This window comes from Vulpes vulpes, chromosome 16 (assembly GCF_048418805.1).
Source record: "Vulpes vulpes isolate BD-2025 chromosome 16, VulVul3, whole genome shotgun sequence".
NCBI lineage: Eukaryota > Metazoa > Chordata > Mammalia > Carnivora > Canidae > Vulpes > Vulpes vulpes.
This window is the reverse complement of record NC_132795.1, coordinates 59,751,422-59,772,295: the sequence shown is the minus strand read 5'-3', so window position 1 is coordinate 59,772,295 and position 20,874 is coordinate 59,751,422. Positions and strand designations below refer to the sequence as shown.

Sequence of the window (20,874 nt, the reverse complement as noted above, 5' to 3'; positions counted from 1 at the left end):
TGGTGTGACTGACTTTAGCACAAAACAGTCTCAATTTGTTCATCTTTTCACTACCCAAAAGAAGGAAAGACTCATCAGCTAGGGCCCTGGAAGCCCATGAAATTAAATTCAGCTTTTTGGGAAACTGTGTTGAGAAGGTGGGGGGCACTGGGGGCTGGTATCCAAGTCAGGCCCGTCGTTCTCTGGATTGTCATTTCACGATTCATTTCTGAAGGCCCCATTTTATTGTCACGCTTACAGAATCCCATAATGGGAACTGCTTGATACATAAGAGACGATGCAAAAAAATGTGATTACCCTCCACCAGGATTTCTCAACCTCAACCTTTCTGAACTGTGGATATTTGGAGCTGGGTTATTCTCTGTTGGAATCAGGGGGGTAGGGAGGAGGGTGCTGTGCATTGTAGGCTATTCAGCAGCATCTGTCTAACTACCAGACACCAGCAGCACCTCCTTAGCTGTGACAACCCAGACTGTCTCCAGACATTGCTACATGTCCCTGGGGGACAAAAGCACCCCTGGTTGAGTTTCACTGCTCTACACAAGTCTAAAGGTATCCATAGAGGGACTTGCTAAGTGACCTTAGAGGAAGACATGGATTCTGTTCCTAAATACATCTGTGACCCCTTCAGACTGGTTAACGCTTCTCAGGCTTCCAGTGTCCTGATCTTAGGAATGTTAGGAGTTGGCCTGAATGCTCTCTTTCTGCACTGACCTTCTGGGGTTGTGCAAGAGAGAAGCTGCTTACTGGGACTTGTGTCTCAAGGAGGACTTAGGAGAGGGCAGGATTCAGAGAGAGGATTTGAAATGAGGGCACACCATGCATGCAGGCAGGAAGGCAATAGGGAGCTTGTGTGCGGTGTGGATAGCAGGCCTTGTTGGCTGGGATGGTGAGAAGAAATGGTTAGATGATGGGGAGCTCTCAGGAGGGGCAGTTGCAAGAGGGCCTCCAGTTTGTGGCCTGGGAGTAGGAATTTATGTTTCTTTGGCACTGGCTCTGGACGTGGCATCTAATAGTGACCTGAGTAGCATCTGGATAGCATCTAAGTGAACGTGGAAGACCTTTGGTAGCACAGACAGGCAGTGGGGGTGCTGGGAAGAACAGGGCTCCAGCAACAGCCTGCCTGGTTCAAATCTCACTTCTACCATCTGCTGGCTCTAGGACCTGGGTGAGTTTCTTAGCCTCTCTCTGCTGGCCTTTCCTCTTCTAATAGATGCAGATAAGTTTTGTAGGGTTAAAGTAAGGATTCAATAAGATCGTATATGTGAATGTGTGTGTGTGTGTGTGTGTGTGTGTATGCATATGTATCTTACCTGTATGTACACATGCACACTCAGTCACACATGCATTCACAGGTATGCATAGGATGTATTTATATCCGTGTGTGTGTATATATATATATATATATACACACACACACACACACAATTAAAATGGTTCCTGGAGCATAATCAATGCTATATGTGTTTGCTGTTGTTATTATTATCAACATCATTGCTATTATTTGGGAACCAAAAAAAGTATTTTGAGTATGGAAGCACTTAGTGTACCTGGCACACTGCCTGACATGTAATAGGTGATCAGAGTGAATTAATGAAGAATTCCTAAAATATTAGCTACTTAATATCTATCTATGATTCTAGAAATGACCACATCCATCCTTTGCTAGTCCAAGGTCCAAACTCAGAGGCCCAGGGCCAGGCAGGGAACACACGAGTGGACCCAGCGTGATACAGGAGTACAGAGAGGAATGGGCATGTGTGTGCCATGGAAGTTATTTGCAGCTTGTTTCCAAAACTTTTTTTTTTTTTCCAAAACTTTTTTTAAAGATTTTATTTATTTATTCATGAGAGACACAGAGAAAGAGGCAGAGACACAGGCAGAGGGAGAAGCAGGCTCCCTGCGGGAAGTCCAATGCGGGACTCGATCCCAGGACCCAGGATCACACCCTTAGCCAAAGGCAGACACTCAACCATCAAGCCACCCGGGCGTCCTGCAGCCTGTTTTCAAACCGCGAGCTGGCCAGCTGTCTTAAGCATAGGTCTTAGGCCTGCCCTGGCCTAGAGTTTGCCCCTCTGCACCCACACCCTGTTCCTCTCCCTGCTCCCTGAAGTTCTCTTCCATTCAGACCTCCTGCACCTCACAGTGAGAACAGAATGGGGCTTTCTTCCCGGCTCTTTGAGAACTACAGAGCTGCTTTGCATTAAAAGTGTAAACCAGCAAATTCTTGGCCTTGCTCCTCCCCACCCCCACCCCCACCGCCTTCCCTAGGCTGACCTCATCCAGGTGCCCAATAAACTGGGAAACTAGAGCCGGGCATTGCGGGGAGCACCTGCAGGTCTGATGCACCCCTCAGGACCTCTCTGCACCTCCAGCAGCCTGGCCAGTGCAGCCACAGGCATGCTCAGAGCACAGTCTTGCTTTTGTCCTGTGGGTCACCAGACCCTTATAAACAAAGCCCAGGAACCTCCTCCGCTATATACTCGATACGAGTGTGCCCCTGCCTTGGACCTACAGACTCTTATATTCTTATCTAGAGACACAGAAATTAGGAAATGGGAGAAAGCAGCCAAATCTGACCCTTTCCATTCTAGGAAACATGTTTCCATTCTGCTGTATTGGGAGAGTAGCCCTAAGGGGCGGTTACTGTTTTAGCTTCTGTATTAGTTAGATGACAAGAGTAACTCAGAGTACAGTGACTTAACTAAAATAGATGTTTACTTCTCTGTCATGTAACAGATCAGCCGGTGCAGGCTGATGGGCCAACGCTGCGCCACACGATCCCTTGAAGACCTCATTCCTTCCATCTTGTTGTTCTGCAGTTCCTGTGGAGTAGGCGTCAGCAAACTATGGCCCATGAGTCAGCCTGGGCTTTGTTTTGTTTTGACTGTTTTTTAAGTAAAACTTTATGGGAACCAGTCACACCCATTTGTTTACGTGTTATCTGTGGCTGTCCTCAAGCCCCAAGAGCAGACTTGAGTAGTCCCAACAGAGACCCTCTAGCCTAAAGCCTAGACTAGTGACTACCTCACTTACCAGGAAAAAGTTTGCCAACCCTGCCTTAGTGTGTTGGGCTCACCTGCGTGGTCAGCGCTCAGTCATTGGCAAGTCTGCTTATCAGCTGGGGAGGGGGAAATAGGGAAATAGGGCTGTTATCCCAGGGCCAGGAAATTCCTTTTAATCAAGTGACACAGACAGAGGTGTGCTGGTAAATGTTTAACAGTAGGAGCATGGTTCACAGTATTTATCGGTTTCCGTGGTATAGATATTTCCACTGTGGCTGATCTCAGGCGAGCAACGAGATGTCTCCAACGCAGAGTGGGGAAGAGGCCCACAACTGGCTGTCCCAGCCAGTACCAGCTGGCTCAACTCACCACAGGACACAGAAGTTCCCTGCATCACTTCTGCTCATGTTTGTTGGTGAGAACTTAGTCAGATGGCAGTCACTGGCCACAAGGGGAGCTACGTGCCAGGCCAAAACTCAGGGCAGAAGATTCTGTATTGCTGTAAGGAGAGGGGTGGAGAACGGGTGCTGGGGGCTAGCATTCATTGCCACACATCTCTTTCCCAGACAATCCTCTTGGCCATGAGCAAGTGTTTGTGTGAGGTAAGAGCAGAAACAGAGAAGCCCAAATGTTGGGATGGAGTAAGGGAGGAAAGCTGTTGCGTGGTAAGGAATGGTACGTGACCACCAGAAAACATGGGATCAACTCAGAGATTGTCCCTCATTGGGGGCCCCCAAGAGCCTGACTACCCCCATTTTATGGATGAGAAAAACTGAGGCTGTTGGAGGAACTGTGATTTATCCAAGGTCACACTGCTGGTGAGTGGTACAGCCATGACTTAATCCACATTCATCTGAGCCTCGCCCTGGCCCTATTCCTGCCTTACCAGTTGCTTTCAGAAGTGTTTATAGGGCCCTCAGTGTTTCCCATGCCTGGCTTAGCCTAGACCTGGCCTCAGAATCCTCCTTAACATCATACTCCAACCAGCCATACGAATGAGTCAGAGTTGGTGCCTGAGATTAACCCTGTTTTCCATGCCTGGCTTAGGTGTTATCTCATAGCTACACATTACCCTCGTTCCTGAGGAGATAACTGGGGGTGTTCGCTGTCCATGTTTCTGTTGCATTTCAGATGGCTGACTTATATCCACATCTTCTAGAAATTCATAGTCTCTGGCAGCATCATACATCCCACATTCCCTAGGCATGTGTCCATGTTCAGACAGGGCCTCCAGCATAGCAAGAACAGGTTTGTGTGCACTGTCTCCTTTATCCCTAATGAAACCTGAATGCACATGTCCCCTTATAGATGAGGAGGTGGAAGGCCAGAGAGAGATGGGGGACGTTGCTCAGGGTTACACAGCCAGGAACTAGAGGCTGTGTTGGCATATACATCATCGATAGTTCTCTCTGCCACCGTTCGGTGAGTTCCTGAGGGTCCAGAGAAATGAAATCAGCATCGTTGTCTCCTTCTCAACATCATAAATCCCACCGAGGAACATGAAAGGCCAGTGGCTTGATCCTCGGTTAGGACTTTGTGTTAGGGTTATGCTTCTCATTTTTCTCCCAGACACCTCCATTTTCAATTATGTGGTCACCGGCATAGCCTGCCTAATATCCTTCTCGTGCACATCCTTCTCCGTGCAGCCTGGGAGCACGGGGCTGGGCTGGCTCGCTCGCCCCTGGACCAGGCACCTGACCCTGTACCTGCCTGTCGCTGGCACTCAGGAAGCAGATGTGCGAATGTATGAACCATGGCATTTCCCCTTGGCCCCGAGCCTCTCGGGGCAGAAATCTCACCCTGGTGGGCTCTCTGCACCCCCAGTATGTGTGGCACACAGTAGGCATGCTTACCATGGGGCTCTGTGGGATTCGGCTGTGACAGGGTGGAAACACACACAAACCCACGTCTGACATTGAGATGAGACACACGTGGGCTGCATTGAAGGTAGAAGGAGCCAAGTGATTTTAGGGCAGGATACCTACTGCCTCTCAGTCTCTGCTTCCTCGTCTGAAAGACGGGGACACAGAGGGTGTAAGCAGAATGTGAGCATGGGCTCAGGAGCCAGACGAACGCCACTGAATGCCAGCCCTACCACCTACGAGCTGTGTGACCTTGGGCAGGTGACATAAGCTCCATGCTTCAGGTTCTTCATCTGTAAAATAAAGAGAATCGTGCCCAGCCCACGGGATTATTTTGAGGATGCGGTGAGCTATTTCCTGTGAAATGTTTAGCACAGGGAAAGCTACCAACAAATGCCATTATTAGTATTAACGATAGTGTGTTAGGAAAACTATAAATTTTTGCAGAGGGGGAAGTGAGAAGCCATGGGAGCAACAGCAGAGCTGTCACGGGCTCTGCAAACAAGGCCCCAGTGAGGGCTGGGCTCCACAGCAAGCGGAAGGCCCCCTGCCCTCTGACTGGGGAAGTGTGCGATGGGAGGATGGGGGTGGGAGCTTCCAGGTGGCCTGGTTAGATCCTGGGAAGAGGCCCTACCATTGCAGAACAGTCTGCATGCCCCAGTACAAGTAAGTATGCATTCTGTGTACTGAGTGGTTAGCATCACACCCTGTGCTGAGTGGTTCAAAAGTATTTCTTAATCCTCATGGCAGATAGAGGCATACATGCTACTATCATCATCCCTGCTCTTTGCAGATGGGAAAAGAGGGGTTTGGAGAGGTCAGTTACCAACCCACACTAGCTGGTATGAAGCACAAAGGGATGTGAGCGCTAGTCTTGAGTGTTTGGCCCTGCCTGCTCCATGGGAGACAAGCTTCCATGTCGAACACTCAGACCTGTGCCTCAGTTTCCTTGTCCAGAGAATGGGAATAATGATAACAAAGCCTGCAAGGAGAGGTCAGCTGACGTGGTAGGAGTTGGGCACTTAGTAGGGTGCCTGGCACACAGTGAGCATGCAATAAGGGGTGGCTTCTATTTCTGGTGAGGGAAAGTCACGGTTGTGAAGACTGTTTGGGCCTTTGAGGTTCAGATCCCAGAGTCATGCACAGAAGCCCAGTGACTGCCAGCACATTGCTAAGAACTGGGCTGTACAGAGTGGTTAGTGGGACAGACTGGGCTCAAATCCTGACTCCTACTTATTAGCTGTGCGACAACGAACAAGTTAATTAGCCTCTCTGTGCCCCATTTTTCCTTGTCTGCTCAGTTAATAACTATGCCTTACTTGTGGGGTTATTGTGAGAACTTAAACATGTTAATATTTGCAGAAAGGTATAATATGCCTAGACATGGTAAGAGCTAGTATTTGTTAAATCGGTAAAACATGTAAAAATGTTAGTGTCCCCATTTTTCACGTTAGAAAATGGAATGAGATTAAGTTCCCTGTGCAGGGTTCAGTGCACAGCATCAGCAGTTAGTGAGGACAGAGCCAGGTGACAAACCCAGGCTGTCAGGCTTCCAAGCCCACACCACTGTGGACAGGCTTCCCAGAGTGAGCCTAGGTCCGCGCTCAGGAGCTGGGAACTGCCTGGTACCTTCTAGCACCAGTGGAGTCAGGACTGGTCCTGGGGGTAGGGGAGGAAAGAGGGGCTTGGAGACTGGCTGGGCTGGACCCCAGCACCCTGAGTAACTCTGCTCTACCATTTGCTGCTTGTTGAACTGTTCCAGAAACAGCACTTTCATCAAGTGAGACCCCCCGTCCCCCCTCCCTTCCCAGCCTCTGTCATCACTTACAGTTTGCTTGCAAAACCACGCTAAGGCACGCAGCCTTTTTGGGGGCCAGGGTTTCCCCACTTGGAAGAGGACTGCCTTCATTCTGGTGGAATTTGTTAGATGCGGTATCTAACCTGAGACCCCAGAAAGCGCTTTGTATTACAGTGTGCTTCAGGCCCCATGTCCCCGAATTTGGTTCTTCCAAGTAGTGTGTTCTCTCCAGTGTGCACCTTGCTTTGTGACTTACAGTAATGATTGTGATATGAGAGCTTCGTGCTCAGCCCTGTACTCCTGAGCACACTGTACATGGATTATCCACACCTAGAATCCCAGGAGGATGGTATTACTACTAAACTCATCTTACAGATGAGAAAACTGAACAACAGAGAGGTTAAATAACTTGCCCCAAGATCACACAGCTGCTGAGTAGCAGAACGGGGAACTAGAGTTCCTGCTCACAACTCCTATGTACGCTAGCTTTAAGAATTAACCTATGAGTAAAATGTGTCTGAGGCCTCACCTGCTCGTGTCTGTCACTGGGAGTACTCGGGAGATCAGCAGAATACATTAGCATCCCTCCTCAGTACTTCCTCCTCGGTAGGGCCAAGATGCCAAGGGGGAAGGCAATGTGATTGCTTGCTGTGCTCAGGCCTGCAGGCTTCCTGGAAAACGTCTTTCTGAAGTCACATTCTTGAAGCGGTGGAAGATATTGAGCCCAAGTCTTGGGGCCGGGGCCCTTGAGAAATTGGAGAAATTGACTACTTCCGTAGCTGGCCTCTTACTTAAATTGATCAGATTTTTTATGGCATCGTTGAAAGCCACTGGCAGGGAAAAGCACAAAGTTGATCACCTTCTGGTGAAGCCCTGGGTGACTGGCTTAATAGATTTCTGCATAAGTAAGTCCCACCCTTATGAGGGCACACATACTTGCCCAGGCCCCGGGGGAACCTACTGGTCTTCAGTGGCAGATTCTTGGGGAGGCCTTCCAGAAGGAGTAAACAGAGCTCTGAGCCATGTTTACAGGAATGCTGCAGGAATTTAAATGCTACGACGAATTTAAATTTTCTAATAAACCAGATTGAACAGAAAGCCATGTTTTCACAAACCTTTATGGAAAATGTTTCTTACCTGCTTTAGCTGGTAAAATAACCAGAACCATTACTCACTTTGTGTGACTGAAGGATTCTGGAAGAACAGGTGTTTCCTGGGGCCTGCTCTCAAGAATAAATGGCAGGTCATGCATGGCTTACCTACAGTTAATAACCATATGCGTCAGGAACAAAGAGAGGAATGATAAGATAGATGTGGTCCTGCCCCCAGGAGGCTGACAGCAAACAAACTGTAGGATGGATGGAATGGAATAGAATGGAATAGAATAGAATAGAATAGAATAGAATAGAATAGAATAGAATAGAATAGAATAGAATAGGAGTAGTCACAGATTGGGAAAAGTGGTAAGAGGGAAGGATGAAATTGGCCAGAGATGGGGCATGTAATGGCAGGAAATGAGGTGTACCCTCCTTTAGAGAAGGCCTCCTTTCAACATGATATTCAAGCTCAAATTTGAGGGGTGAGAAGGAGCCAGCCCCGCAGAGAGCCAAGAAAGGGAAGAGCAAGAATGAAGTCCTTGAGGTAGGAGAGACCTTGGCCACCGGAGAGTGGCACATGCAGAAGGAAGTGTGGAAGAGGAGGATGGGTCTTACCCCTGCAGAGCCTGTGGTCCATGCCTGGGAGCTGGATTCTAGTCTCAGTACTAAGGTATTAGTATTAAGGTATTAAGGGAAGGTATTAAGCAGAGACACAACACAGCACAGTCTTATTTACATTTTAAGCTCACTCTTGGTCTGGGGGCCCCTGGGCAGCTCAGTTGGTTGAGTCTCTGGCTCTTGATTTTGGCTCAGGTTGTGATCTCCAGTTCCTGGGATGGAGCCCCCACACTGGGCTCTCTGCTTCTGCTTCTCCCTCTCCCTCTGCTCCTACCCCTGCTGGCATGTGCTCTCTCTCCATCTCTATTTAAAATAAATAAATCTTTAAAAAAAAGAGAAAGAGAGAGACTGGTTTGGACAGAGAACAGAATGGAAGCTGACAGACCAGTAAGGAGGCCACTATACTCATCTAGACAAGAGATGTCTGGCTCCATGTCTGGAGCCAGTGTATGGGCAGTGGGGCTGGAGAGCAGTGGATGGGTTTGGGATTTGGGTGGCAGAGTCAACAGCTGATGGAATGGCCATGAGCATGGGAGAAGGTTCTGGCCTGAGCACCTGAGTGAACAGTGGTGCCATTCATAGAGATGGGATGACTCGGAGACAGGTTTGGAGGGTGGGGGGTGAACATGTTAAGAATATACATGCTAGATTTGAGGGTCTGGGAGACATCCAAGAGATGCGCTCAAGAAGGCAGTTGCATATGTGGGTATGCTAGCACAATGGAGAAGTGCCAGGTCCCATTGTGCAGGGTCAGGCTGGGGGGTCCAATCCCTGCTCACTGCTTACCAGCTCTGTGACTCGGGCAGGTTCCTCAACTCTAGAATGGGGCTCCCCATAGCACCTCCATTGCGGGCTTATTGTGATACATGGAAAGAGCTTAGATTTCAGTAGTAAGAACTCAGTAAACGTTAGCCTCCTATAATAACAATTATTATCATCACCATCTTAGCTATGGTAATTTCCTTGCCATTTGTCTCTTTATAATTAAAATCAAGGTCCTCTGTAGCTGGTAAACACTTGTGCTGATGTTCTTGGAGTTACTGATTTATGAGTCTGGGTGCTCAGGGAACACGGGGCGGGGGTCTGTGTCTCCCTCCTCCTAGCCCCTGGTGTGATACCCACACACAGTAGGTGCTCAGTAACATTTATCTAGTCAGGTGAAATGCAGCTTGACTCCAGAAAACAAAATGCTTATTTGAGAGACTCAGTCAAGCATGGAGGAGAGCAGAAGGGACTGAGACACAGAGAGGAAACTGCAAATTCACTGACAATGACAATTCATAGCATCTTTGCTCTCAGGAAGGGGGCACACAAATCAGCCTCTTTCCCAACTAGATAGTGGTCTGTTAGAAGAAAAGCTTTCCCTACAGTTAATCAAATCTGGGGGCACCTGGGTGGCTCAGTCAGTTAAGCAGCTGCCTTCTGCTTAGGTCATGACCATGGGGGTCCTGGAATCCAGCCCCACATCCCATTGGCTCCCTGCTCAGCAGGGAGTCTACTTCTCCCTCTCCCTCTGCCTGCCACTCCACCTACTTTCCTCCTGCGCTCTCTCTTTCTGTATCAGATAAATAAAATCTTTAAAAAAAAAATCTAATACCTCCCCAAGATCTGCACACACACCCCACCCAATCAAGGCTCCAGACATGTCAGCACGACACGCAGATCCCCACCTTTTCCTCTCCAGAAGCTTCTATTATATTCCCCAGAACCTGGCCCTGTTGCTCTCACTCTCTTGCTGTGTCCTGTCCATTTGGCCTGAAGCTTCTTCCTTAACCATTTCTTTTCTGGAAACTTAGATGCAGCCCACCACCACCACACCAGGGGTTTCCTCTCGTCCCCTGGAGATGCTGGGATCCATGGTCTCTACCTGTGTTCTTTTCAAATCATGGCAGGTGACTCTGCCCTTTCCCAAATTAAAAAAAATTTTTTTAAATTTAAATTTCAGTTTCAGGTAAGCTGTGAATAGTGTTTTAATGTACATTTGTTTCATGCAGTGTTTATTAAAGTACTTTTATTTGCTAAATCTAGCACCCCTCGCTGTGAGAGTCCCAAATGCAAAGCCCCACACACCATGCCTTATGGCCCAGCCCTGTTCGGTGCCCTAGAAGTTCACATCTTGAATGCCAAGCCCGGGGTCCGTCAGTCCTCCCCCACCACCTATGGGGTTTCCCTAGAGAGTCCTCCAAACATCTTGGGTGTCTTGGCTCCCCTGCCTGCCATGGAAAGGTCTTAATCCTGGAGTCCAGCGTCCTGGTCAACCGTGGGCCTTTCTTGGTCCCTCCCAGTGCTCTTACAAATAGACCCTTGGAGGCCTTGCCCCACACCCAGCTCCTGAGGCCTTCCCACAGATGAGACCCCACATCAGCACCAAGTTTTCTATCTCCACTGCATCAGCTCCCCCTGGTGGCCAGAAGCAAACTTTCTATCTCCTGCCTGGAGCCCTAAGAGCTCCTACCCTGGGTTCCTATTTCAGGGATGCCTTCCGCCCAAGCGGAGGTGAATGATACATCAGAAATGCAAAGGAGAGTCAAGCACATACCCATCCCACCCACTCCCTGAGGCTCCCTTAGTGGTTCACCCCTCAAGTGCTCCTCCCCCAGGTCCTGCCTTGCTGATGAACAGGAGCCTTGGTGCCATAAACCTTCTGGAACTATAGTTATAGTTAGAAGCAGGAATGACACCAGGAATTCTGAGCACCTGACTCCTTTATTTGGTTTCCACCCTCTGAATTTGCACAGAGAAGGGACAGAAAGGGGTCTAGGATAGGGTCTACTCCAGGCTGCTGGCTGGGTGGCCCAGGGTGAGTCCTTTGTCTGTGTCTGTCTCCCCGTTGTTAAGAGGGGTAATGATAGAACTTGCCTTTGGGGTTGTGTGGGGATCAAACAAACTAATTCACGTGAAGAGTCTAGCTGAGTGCTTAGCCTAGAGTAAACATCCCATCGTTAGTAGCTCTCACCATGTTTAGCTCAGGATGCTATAGAAGCCTGAGGAAGACAGATCAGCAGCAGTTGTAAAGGACAAAGGATCAAGACATCCATATTTTAATTGGAGCCGAGGAATAGGCAGTTGACAATGAAAAACAAATGCAAGGGATCCTTGGTGCTTTCTAGCTCTCATGGTCTTCAAGGACCAGTTCCTGGGGAAACCACTACACCCACCTGACCACCTCTCCCTTCCTTAGGGCCGACGACTGCTTTTGTGCTTCTCGGAAGCTGGATGCAGTGGCCATCGAAGCCAAGTTTAAGCAGGACCTGGGTTTCCGGATGCTGAACTGTGGGCGCACGGACCTGGTGAAGCAGGCAGTGTCTCTCCTGGGGCCCGATGGGATCAATACCATGAGCGAACAGGTACAGGGTCTGAGAGTCTGAACAGACACCTCACCCCCACCCCTCCACCAGGTGCACTGCCCCCACGCAAGATGGAAACAGCAGGCGCTGAACACACACTCCCCCTGCTGGTGACTTAGGATGATGTTTATTTTATTTATTTAGTTTGAGTTTTTTAACTATAAAAATATCCTTATTCATCTTTATAGAAGTTGCACATGATCAGTGCAGCTGAAATGGAAAATACAGAAAAATAGGCCTATTCCAGAAAGGAAATAATTCCATCACCCAGATAACCACCATTTATATTTAGTATGTGTCCTTCAAGTCATTTTTTTCAGCGGGGTTAAAATTAGTTCTCTGCCTGCCTGCCTGCCTGTCTATTACTGCTTCACGGAACAACTCCAGGGGTATTTTTACCAAACTTTCAGGGTATGTTTGAGATATACAGAAGTCATTCTGGGGAACCCTCGGAGGCACCTCAGAGATAGGCAGCTGCCCCCCAACATCCTCAAACAGGTGCAGTGAGAGGCTCCTGTGCCCACCAACCAAGAGACACCACGTGGGTGAAGATGTCACAGACAGAGAAAACAAACAGATGAGCTCCAGGTGGAAAGTCACAAGGGACAGATGGAACCGTTTCGTATAGGGCAGCTCGTGTAGCAAGTTCCAGGGAAGGAACAGCAGCTAGGAATTTTCTTGAGCAACAAGGAACCCTAACATACACACACACACACACACACACACACACACAAACTTTTATTATTTTTTAAACTGGGATTTATAATCTCTTGCCTTTTCCAATAACTTATATTAAAGGCACTTTGCAATGTCATTAAATATTCTTTTTTCAGTCACTTTTAATGGCTACATAAAATGGACATATTATTTATTCAGTTTACCATCCTCAGTTGTTGGATATTTAGGTTGTTTCCAATTACGTAGTATGTCAACAATGCTGATTAGTAAAGCTAAGAAGTTAAACACACAAGTCTTTGTTCAAATCCCTGATGATTTCATTATGGAACTTTTTTTCATTGAAGTATAGTTGACACAATAGTCTCAAGTGTAGAAAATAGTGATTCTACAATCCTGTATGTTATGCTATGCTCATTCTTAGGGAAATTATTAAAAATGGAAATAGTGGCTCAAGCACATTAACCTTTCTGCAGGTTCTCAATCTCAAATTACTTTCTCAGAGAGTTTGTTTCCATATACACAATCTTCAACAGTATATGCGTTTCCCTTTTGCCAGTATTTCATTGGAGCTTCACTGTCTTCTTATTTAGAAGAGCTCTCTACATTTTAGATATAAACCCTTTGTTATAATCTGACAAATATTTCTCAATTTATTTTTTAATATTTTATTTAAATTCAATTTGCCAACATACAGTGTAACCCCCAGTGCTCATCCCATCCAGTGTAAATTTGTTTACCTTTAAATTTTGCTTATAATATCTTCAATTTCATTGTCCTCTATGCTGTAATGATTTTTGTTCATGATTTCTTCCATTAATTTCTACACCTAGAAGCAGATCCAGGTACATACCTTTTATGGTTTTAATTTTTTCTCTGCATCTCTAATCAAACTATGAATTATTTTGGCATATGGTATGAGATCAGGCTCTAATTTGTATGTCTTCCCAAATAGCCACCTTCACAACACTATTTATTGAAAAATCCATCCCTTCCTTCTGCTGGTTGTGGACCCTCAAACTAAGCAGGAGTCACAGGCAAATATGGAATCCCTAAAAGCCATTCTTCATTCACTTGCCTTTTGCTTGTAAATGATAATGTCAAACCAGACGTCAGTGATGGGGGCATGCTCAGAGGCATCCAATTTCCCTTGACACTGACCAGCAGCTTATATAAAGTAAAAATGACACTTGTTATATTGTGAAGGAGAAAATGTCAAGGAAACAGTGTTTGTGAATTAGGTAACTTGGACAAATGTCACAGAATCCAGAAAGTTCCTAAGACCTGTAAGTTGAAATCAGCCACTTGTTTTAGCACATACTCTTAGGTCTGCTGCAGCCTAGGAGAGATCAATGAAAAAACACCAACTTAAACAAAGATAATTGAAAAAAAAAAAGGCAATCCTCTCCCCCCCCCCTCCCCCGTTGTTGGTGGGTTTTTTTGGTTTTGGTTTTGGTTCTTTGTTTTGTTTGGTTTGGTTTTGGTTTTGGTTTTCAAAATATGAAGGACTGTGCCCTTATGAGTCATAGGGCAGCGTATTTATTTTTTTAATGCTGGATTTTGAGTACAAGCATAGCCACCTACACACAAGTAAAAATTTCCATGTGTTATTGTCGAGTGACACAGCCTCCTTGTAAACTCTCTCCATTCTCTGGTTTCTAACCCACCGCAGGGCATGACCCCACTGATGTATGCCTGCGTCCGTGGGGACGAGGCGATGGTTCAGATGCTGCTGGATGCCGGAGCTGACCTGAATGTCGAGGTGAGGGTGCAGAGGGCTGCAGGGCCCCTTGGCCTGGCAGTCCCCCTGGGGGAAATAAGCAAAGAGAGGGGGGCTTTTTCTCCCGAGAGCCATCACTGAAGGCACTCAGTCCAGCAAATAGTCAGACCAGGTGGTGGATTTCCTGCATCCCAAGGCCCCAGCCCAACCACACTCCAAGGAGCTGCCCATACCTACGTTTCATTTAAAAACCCACCAACGAAGCTGCAAGGAGCATCAGCTTCCCCTTGCCTCAGCTGTACTGAGTCTGATTCTTACTGCTGATCCGTTCCTTTTGGGATCAGGGCAGAAAGCCCTCTTCTGAGCCATCAGCCCTTTCTGCCTAATACAGCGCTGGGCCATGTCCCCCAATCTGAGATGTAGCTCCCCCAGATGTTCCGCCCTGCCAGCCAAATCCTCACCGGTTCACCTGTTGGTTGAATTGAAGCCACAGGTCTTAAAGCCCATCGCAAAGCCTCCTTAGGGCAGTGTGGTGTATAGCAGAAAACGTACCCCCCACGGGCTTTAGAATTTGACACTTGGGCTCAAGTTCTGAAACTGCTGAGTCTTAGCCACTTGCTTTGTGCTTGGACAGGTGGCTTAGCCTTCTGGAGCCTCAGCGTCCCCATCAGCAACAGGGGGAGAATAATCACAAAGACTACCTAGCAGAAGTTTGAGACTCAGTTAATACTGGTCCCCCACAGACACACACCATGAGACTTGTCATAAGTGAAATCATGCTTTTCGACCATGTTCTATCCTGTCTTCCTGGCAGCCAGCTATTGGCAGCCCCAGAGGCTGGGAAGGTTGGCTGCTGCAATCCTAGTTCAGCAACCCTATAAAACTTTGTTAGTTCAAAATTAGATGTTTTCGTAATCTTAGTGCTGTGCTTTTTTTTTTTTTTTTAATTAGTGAATTGGATATTCATCTGAGGAAAACAGGCAGTAGGCAGAGTTTTGCATCCAAACCCTTTTGGATATTACAAGTTTCAGGTATTGGGGATTTTCTTGCCTGTTAAGAACCACCACCACCCCCAGCACTGTGCAGACCTTGCAGGGGATCCTCATCGTTGGGTCCCAGTGGACTTCTCTGGTCATCTCTAGCCCATCCCATGGCTCCCAGCTCAAGGCCTTCTCCCAGCAGGCAATTAGTGAACTCAGCTGCTCTGGAGGAAACAGGCATCATAGCTGTATGGGCCCAGGAGTGTTTGGGAGGAAGGCCATGTGCAGGTGCCAGTCTTGCAGGACCCCAGCCTTCAGCTGCCTTGCTGCCTCTCTTTTGGCCTACGGTATGTTGAGGCCTATGTATTGAAAGACCAATATCAGATTGCACATTCATGGTGTGTCCAGGGAAGGTTTTGTGCCCATGTTTCTAGAAGCATGATGTTCCTTGTCAACTAGGAAGCCAACATAAGGGTGAAATGAGGACAGGGTGAGGTGAGCTGTGACCAGTTGGGAATGTCACTCCATTGGATGGGCGGTAGTCTTCCCTGGCTTGAAAGCTTGAAGCACAACACACACCCCACACACACCTCGCCTGAGGTTTGCTGCTGCTGAGAAATTCCCCTAAAGGTGTGTATGTAGTGGTATGGCATCTCACGCTGATGACCTCCTGTGGCCCCCAGAAGCACCACACTTAAGCAGGAAGAGGGGACAGGCTGGGGAGCTGGCTCATGGTAGCTGCCACTACAGCTTCTCCAAGGCACCTTAGAGAAGGTTAAATCATCCATTTAACTCCCTTCAGATGAGAAGCAAAAAAGAGTCCCTACAAGACATCGAGGACAAAAAGTCACCACCTCACTATCACCAACATTTCCCAAAGCACTTTCAGAATGTCCTTCCATACATCTCCAGCCCACGTGCCCAGCCACAGATAGGTCAGACTTGCTAGTCTAAATATTGTGAAGGTCACATTTTGAAAATAACTTCAATTTGTTTATAGGTTGTCAGTACTCCTCATAAATATCCATCCGTCCACCCCGAGACCCGCCATTGGACGGCTCTGACTTTTGCTGTGTTGCATGGACATATTCCTGTAGTTCAGGTATTAATGGATTTCCCTATCCACGTCTGACCTTTAATTTTACCTCCTTCATTATGCAAATCTGTACCTCTCCCAGCATGCACATTCCCTAAGGGATTCATATTGGTTAATTGCAATTAAGTATAGCACATTCATATCATATAAATGAAAATATCATATGTAATGATCTATATGGCCTGGCTTTAACCAATATGAAATTATCACATACCCACACGCAGCCTCACACACACGAGTGGCAAATCTCCGAAGCTGTTCCTGGTTGCTCGGGGGTGGGGCCTGAGCTGTGATTTTGTGGATTTGTTCATTTTGCTTGTCGTTAACATAAACATAAGACTTGGCTGGTGTGAGACCTCAGAACCTCCCCTTAGGTGTGACCCTGGTGTTTGTGTAGAGTCTAGGGTCTCTGACTGGTGGAAAGAAGCATCCCCAAGTCGCCAAGGGAATGGTTCTAAAAGACACTTGCTTGGATCCTACCTATTGAGAATCTGATCCCAGAGGTCTAGAGTAGGGCCTTTGCATGTGTCTTCTGAAACAGCTCCCTGAGTATGGAGAGATGTCCTCATCCAAGGTCCTTTGGGCATTGAAGTATGTATTGCTTGCACTTTCTTTTCTGGTTGTTGTACAGTTGATATTCAATGACTAGCCATCTAGTACATTCTAGATCTTAAATTTGGTCTTTAGTTCATCCAAAAAAAAAAGAAATAAGCATCCAGGTCCTTTACCACACATGGCCTCATAATGCCGAACTTCGGGTATAATCAGGAACACTTGTTTTTATGTGGTCCAAGCCTCTTAGAAGTATGCAGAGCAGGAAAGAGTTACGGGGACCACTGGGCGATGTTGGAGATCCATAGGAATCTTGTTTTCTCGGTCATGGAACTCCTTCAGAAAGATCAAAAGTCATGTTCCAGGAGGTGGAGTGTATGACATGGTACACTGAGAGCTGACTTCTGCTGTAGAATGTCATGCCCAGTTCACTCCTGGTAGAGGAGTTTAGGAAAGAAAGGATCAGAGGGGCAGCCTAGTGGACACAGATGCCATCCCTTAAAGTCCAGTGGCATCCTAAGCCTTCAAATCAGGAATAGGAGCAGCAGGCAGCCAAGCAAAGCCCCATGGAAGTCAGGCCACTTCTCCACTGCAGGCACACATGGCATGGAATGCCAGCCCTCTCCTGGCGGTGCCCTCAGGGAGCCCTGGGTAGGTAGTCAAGAAGGCAGAATGTTCCTCCTCGTTTTCCATTAGCAATGCTAAGAGCACATTCACTGTGGGTGAGACCCGGCATGGACAGTCTCCATCTTTATGAAGCCCAGACATCTTCGGGAATACACAGAATGGAGTACACTCCTCAGAGTTCCCTCTGCCACTTGATTAATTGATCTCGCTGGCCAGGAAACTTAGCATTTGCTAAACTATCCTCAGAGCCACCCAGAATGTTCTAGAAGGGATTCATGCCCCCGGTGGCCCAGATGGTCCCCAAAGTCCTCTGGAACTCAAGATTCCGTGGTTCTAAGAGGCCACTCTAGTGCTCTCCGAGGCTTTGTGTCTCCAACCCAAAAAGAGTCTTCCAACACTCTGGTGCCTCAAGAGTCCAAGGCAGCGCTTCTAGAGACTTGAACGTGCATATAAATGACCTGGAGATCTTGCTGCAATGCAAACTCTCATTCACTTGGTCTGGGGTGGGGCCTGAGCACTCACATTTGCAACAAGCTCCCAGGTGATGCGGATGCTGCTTTCCGAAGACCAGGCTTTGATAGTCCGAGGTTCTAGGACATTCAGGAGGCCGTCAGCTCACCCTCTATGTACAGCTGCCCTCACCCTGTGCACACGGCCACTGACCCAGAGGGAGGGCAGGAACATTGGCATCGCACTGACTTCTGCCAGCTTTTCCTGATGTGTCCTCATGGTGCATGTCCTTTAAATGTCTCAGTGGCCACTCTTCCTCCACAGCTGCTCCTGGACGCCGGGGCCAAGGTGGAAGGCTCCGTGGAGCACGGCGAGGAGAACTACTCGGAAACACCCCTCCAGCTGGCAGCTGCCGTAGGTAAGAGCCGCTGAGCCTCATCCCGGCCGAGGGTCTCCACCACCTTGCGCCCTCAATGTGTCTGTGACTGTATCTTTGCTTTATCCGCTTATAAAACCCCCTTCTCTGGGCTTGCAGGAAATTTTGAGCTGGTTAGTTTGCTGTTGGAGCGTGGTGCGGATCCCCTGATAGGAACCATGTACAGGAATGGAATTTCTACAACCCCCCAGGGTGATATGAACTCTTTCAGCCAGGCCGCAGCCCACGGACACAGGTAGGCTAGGATGGGCCAAAGCCACAAGGTCCCAAGCGGTGCTTGTTAAAAATGCAGATTCCCAGGCCTACCCCAGACCCATTACATCTCTGGATGTGGGGCCCAGAGGCAGGCCAGACCCCAGGCCTGGCCAGAGTGGCCTTAGCCACCAGCTTTCTGCTCAGAGCCAACTCCATGCAGCGCATATCCACTCAGGCTACCTTGTTTTGTCCTTGCCCTGTCAGCTTTCACCTCACAGAGACACCACTTTTTGCCAGTGTTGGTCAGAGCCTGTCACCTCAGCTGCCGTGAAGTGAGAAGAACCATTTTAAAAATAATAAAATCCCTTCCAGCCTAAGTTACCAGTTATCTACATTTCCTTCAGGGTTTACCCCTTCCAGTTTTTTGACACACAACCCTAGTAAAGCAGATTCACTGTGGGACCCCGTGTGCAGGCTGATGGTTAGAAGGGCACAGTCCTAGAACCTTCTAGATACTCCTAGATACTTGAGGAAAGCACTTAGCTCCAGGCTGCCCTCAAGGAAACATAGCCAGTCACACCCCTCCCATCTCCGTCCTCAAAACATCGCACCGGTGGTCAGGGCTCTGAAACCACCACCCCAGAGTTGTTCCCATCATCCCCCTGTTCTCACATGAGTGGGGTCCCCACTTCCCACACCCCATCCCTGCCCTGGAAAAGCCCTTCCATCTCTGAGTGTCTTCCTCTCTGGGTTTATGATTGACAGGAATGTGTTCCGCAAACTGCTCGCTCAGCCAGAGAAGGAGAAGAGTGATATCCTGTCCCTGGAAGAGATTCTGGCCGAGGGGACTGACCTGGCGGAGACAGCCCCGCCTCCCCTGTGTGCCAGCCGCAACAGCAAGGCCAAACTGAGAGCTCTGAGGGAGGCCATGTATCACAGCGCTGAGCATGGCTACGTGGATGTCACAATTGATATCAGGAGCATAGGTCAGTCTGGCACCCTCCACCGCTGGGCACAGCACTCCTGCCCAGCTCTAGGTTACACACATACACACACACACACACACACACACACACACACACACACACACACACACACATGGGCCCAGGGAACTTCTCATTTGCTGGTTGGATCACTTCCAAGCTAAAACACCCACACCACCCTCAAAGACAGCAGCATCCCTCCCTACCCCCAAAGGCTGATCCTCAGGTCATTTTCTCATGATTCCCAAACTCTGGACCCTGAGAATTTAAGGAATTAGAATCACCTGGGAGCTTGTCTGAATACAGATTGCCAGGCCCTACACCCAGAGGCTCTGCTGTCGAGGGTCTGGATGGATAAAGGCCGGAAATCTTTATGTTTAACAATCATCCCAGGTGGTTCCCAGTGGTTGGTGAATCACTGCCTTAGAGCACCCATATCCAAGAAGCAGTGGCCAGGCATCAGGTAGGATGAGGCTCACCCACTGAGCTTCAGGGTACAAAGCCACTCCTGAGAAAAGCTAGGGTTGGCTCTTCCTTGAGGGAGCTAGCTCAGATCCATTTCTGTGTGTCCAGGGAGCAGGCCAGCTCAGCCTTCCCAGTATAGGGGCAGGAACAGCAGGTCCTAGCATGGGCCTTCAACCTCTGGTATGGCAGGTCAAGGTGGGCAGAGGGCCTGAGGAGAGGCCCCCCTGCCGCCATTCTGGACGTGGGCCTCTCTCTCCGAGTGACTGTTCAGAATGTGGGACATTTGTGCCACTGTGCCGAGGGCCTATTTAGCATGATGCTGAAGCTCCAGACTCTGAATGGCCTACTCCTTATGACCAGTAGTGGAGCATGCTCTTCATCCGTGCCTCTCCATGGGGAAGGAGAAGCACATCGCAGCAGTCAGCTGCTGGAGAGGTTTCTGTGAAAGGAGGAAGGCCTGATGAAGCGCCCACAGGGGGAAGAGTTGTTCTGCCCAGGGGAGCGGCAGCAGTACCTTCCAGGCCTTTCTCTGACGTCTGCGCCCATCCTGGCCAGGGCAGTAGATGGTGAGGCCCACCGATGGGTTTCACCAGCTCTGAGCTCTCACTTGGGCATGATGTGCTGTCTCATCCTGAGCAGGACTCTAACCCCCCTGAGCTTCTGTCTCCCCAGAAGGCAGAAGGGATGGAGGGGAGCAACGTCAGGACCCAGAAGTATGGTGTAGGCATAAGCAGTGTGTTACATTCTGTGTTCTGCACGATGGTGAGATCTTGTAAAATGCAGCTCCTAGTAAGTGAACAGCGTGCACAGATGGACAGCCATAGCTAAGGGGATTGAATTCTGATCTTTAGTTTCAACATCTGCAAATCTTCAGGGGGAATAAAAAGCAACTTTGGCGCAGTTCATCCCACATCAGGCTCTTGGGCTCGTAATTTGGTGATGTCCTGGGGAAAGGCCAGCTTGCAGAT

The 20,874-nt window shown here is 48.5% G+C and overlaps 1 protein-coding gene across 5 annotated transcripts in view; it reads left to right on the top strand.

Annotated features, from left to right (window-relative positions):
- ABTB3 (ankyrin repeat and BTB domain containing 3) overlaps nucleotides 1–20,874 on the top strand; it is a 309,913-nt gene that overhangs the window by 248,437 nt on the left and 40,602 nt on the right. For 2 of the 5 annotated variants that reach the window (XM_072742512.1, XM_072742517.1), the window contains 6 exons: nucleotides 11,562–11,727; nucleotides 14,075–14,164; nucleotides 16,103–16,204; nucleotides 18,152–18,245; nucleotides 18,363–18,498; nucleotides 19,224–19,444. In XM_072742512.1, the coding sequence (XP_072598613.1) occupies nucleotides 11,562–11,727; nucleotides 14,075–14,164; nucleotides 16,103–16,204; nucleotides 18,152–18,245; nucleotides 18,363–18,498; nucleotides 19,224–19,444 (809 nt within the window). The remainder of the gene's footprint in view (nucleotides 1–11,561; nucleotides 11,728–14,074; nucleotides 14,165–16,102; nucleotides 16,205–18,151; nucleotides 18,246–18,362; nucleotides 18,499–19,223; nucleotides 19,445–20,874) is intronic. The other 3 variants (XM_072742513.1, XM_072742514.1, XM_072742516.1) reach the window with 3 other exon arrangements.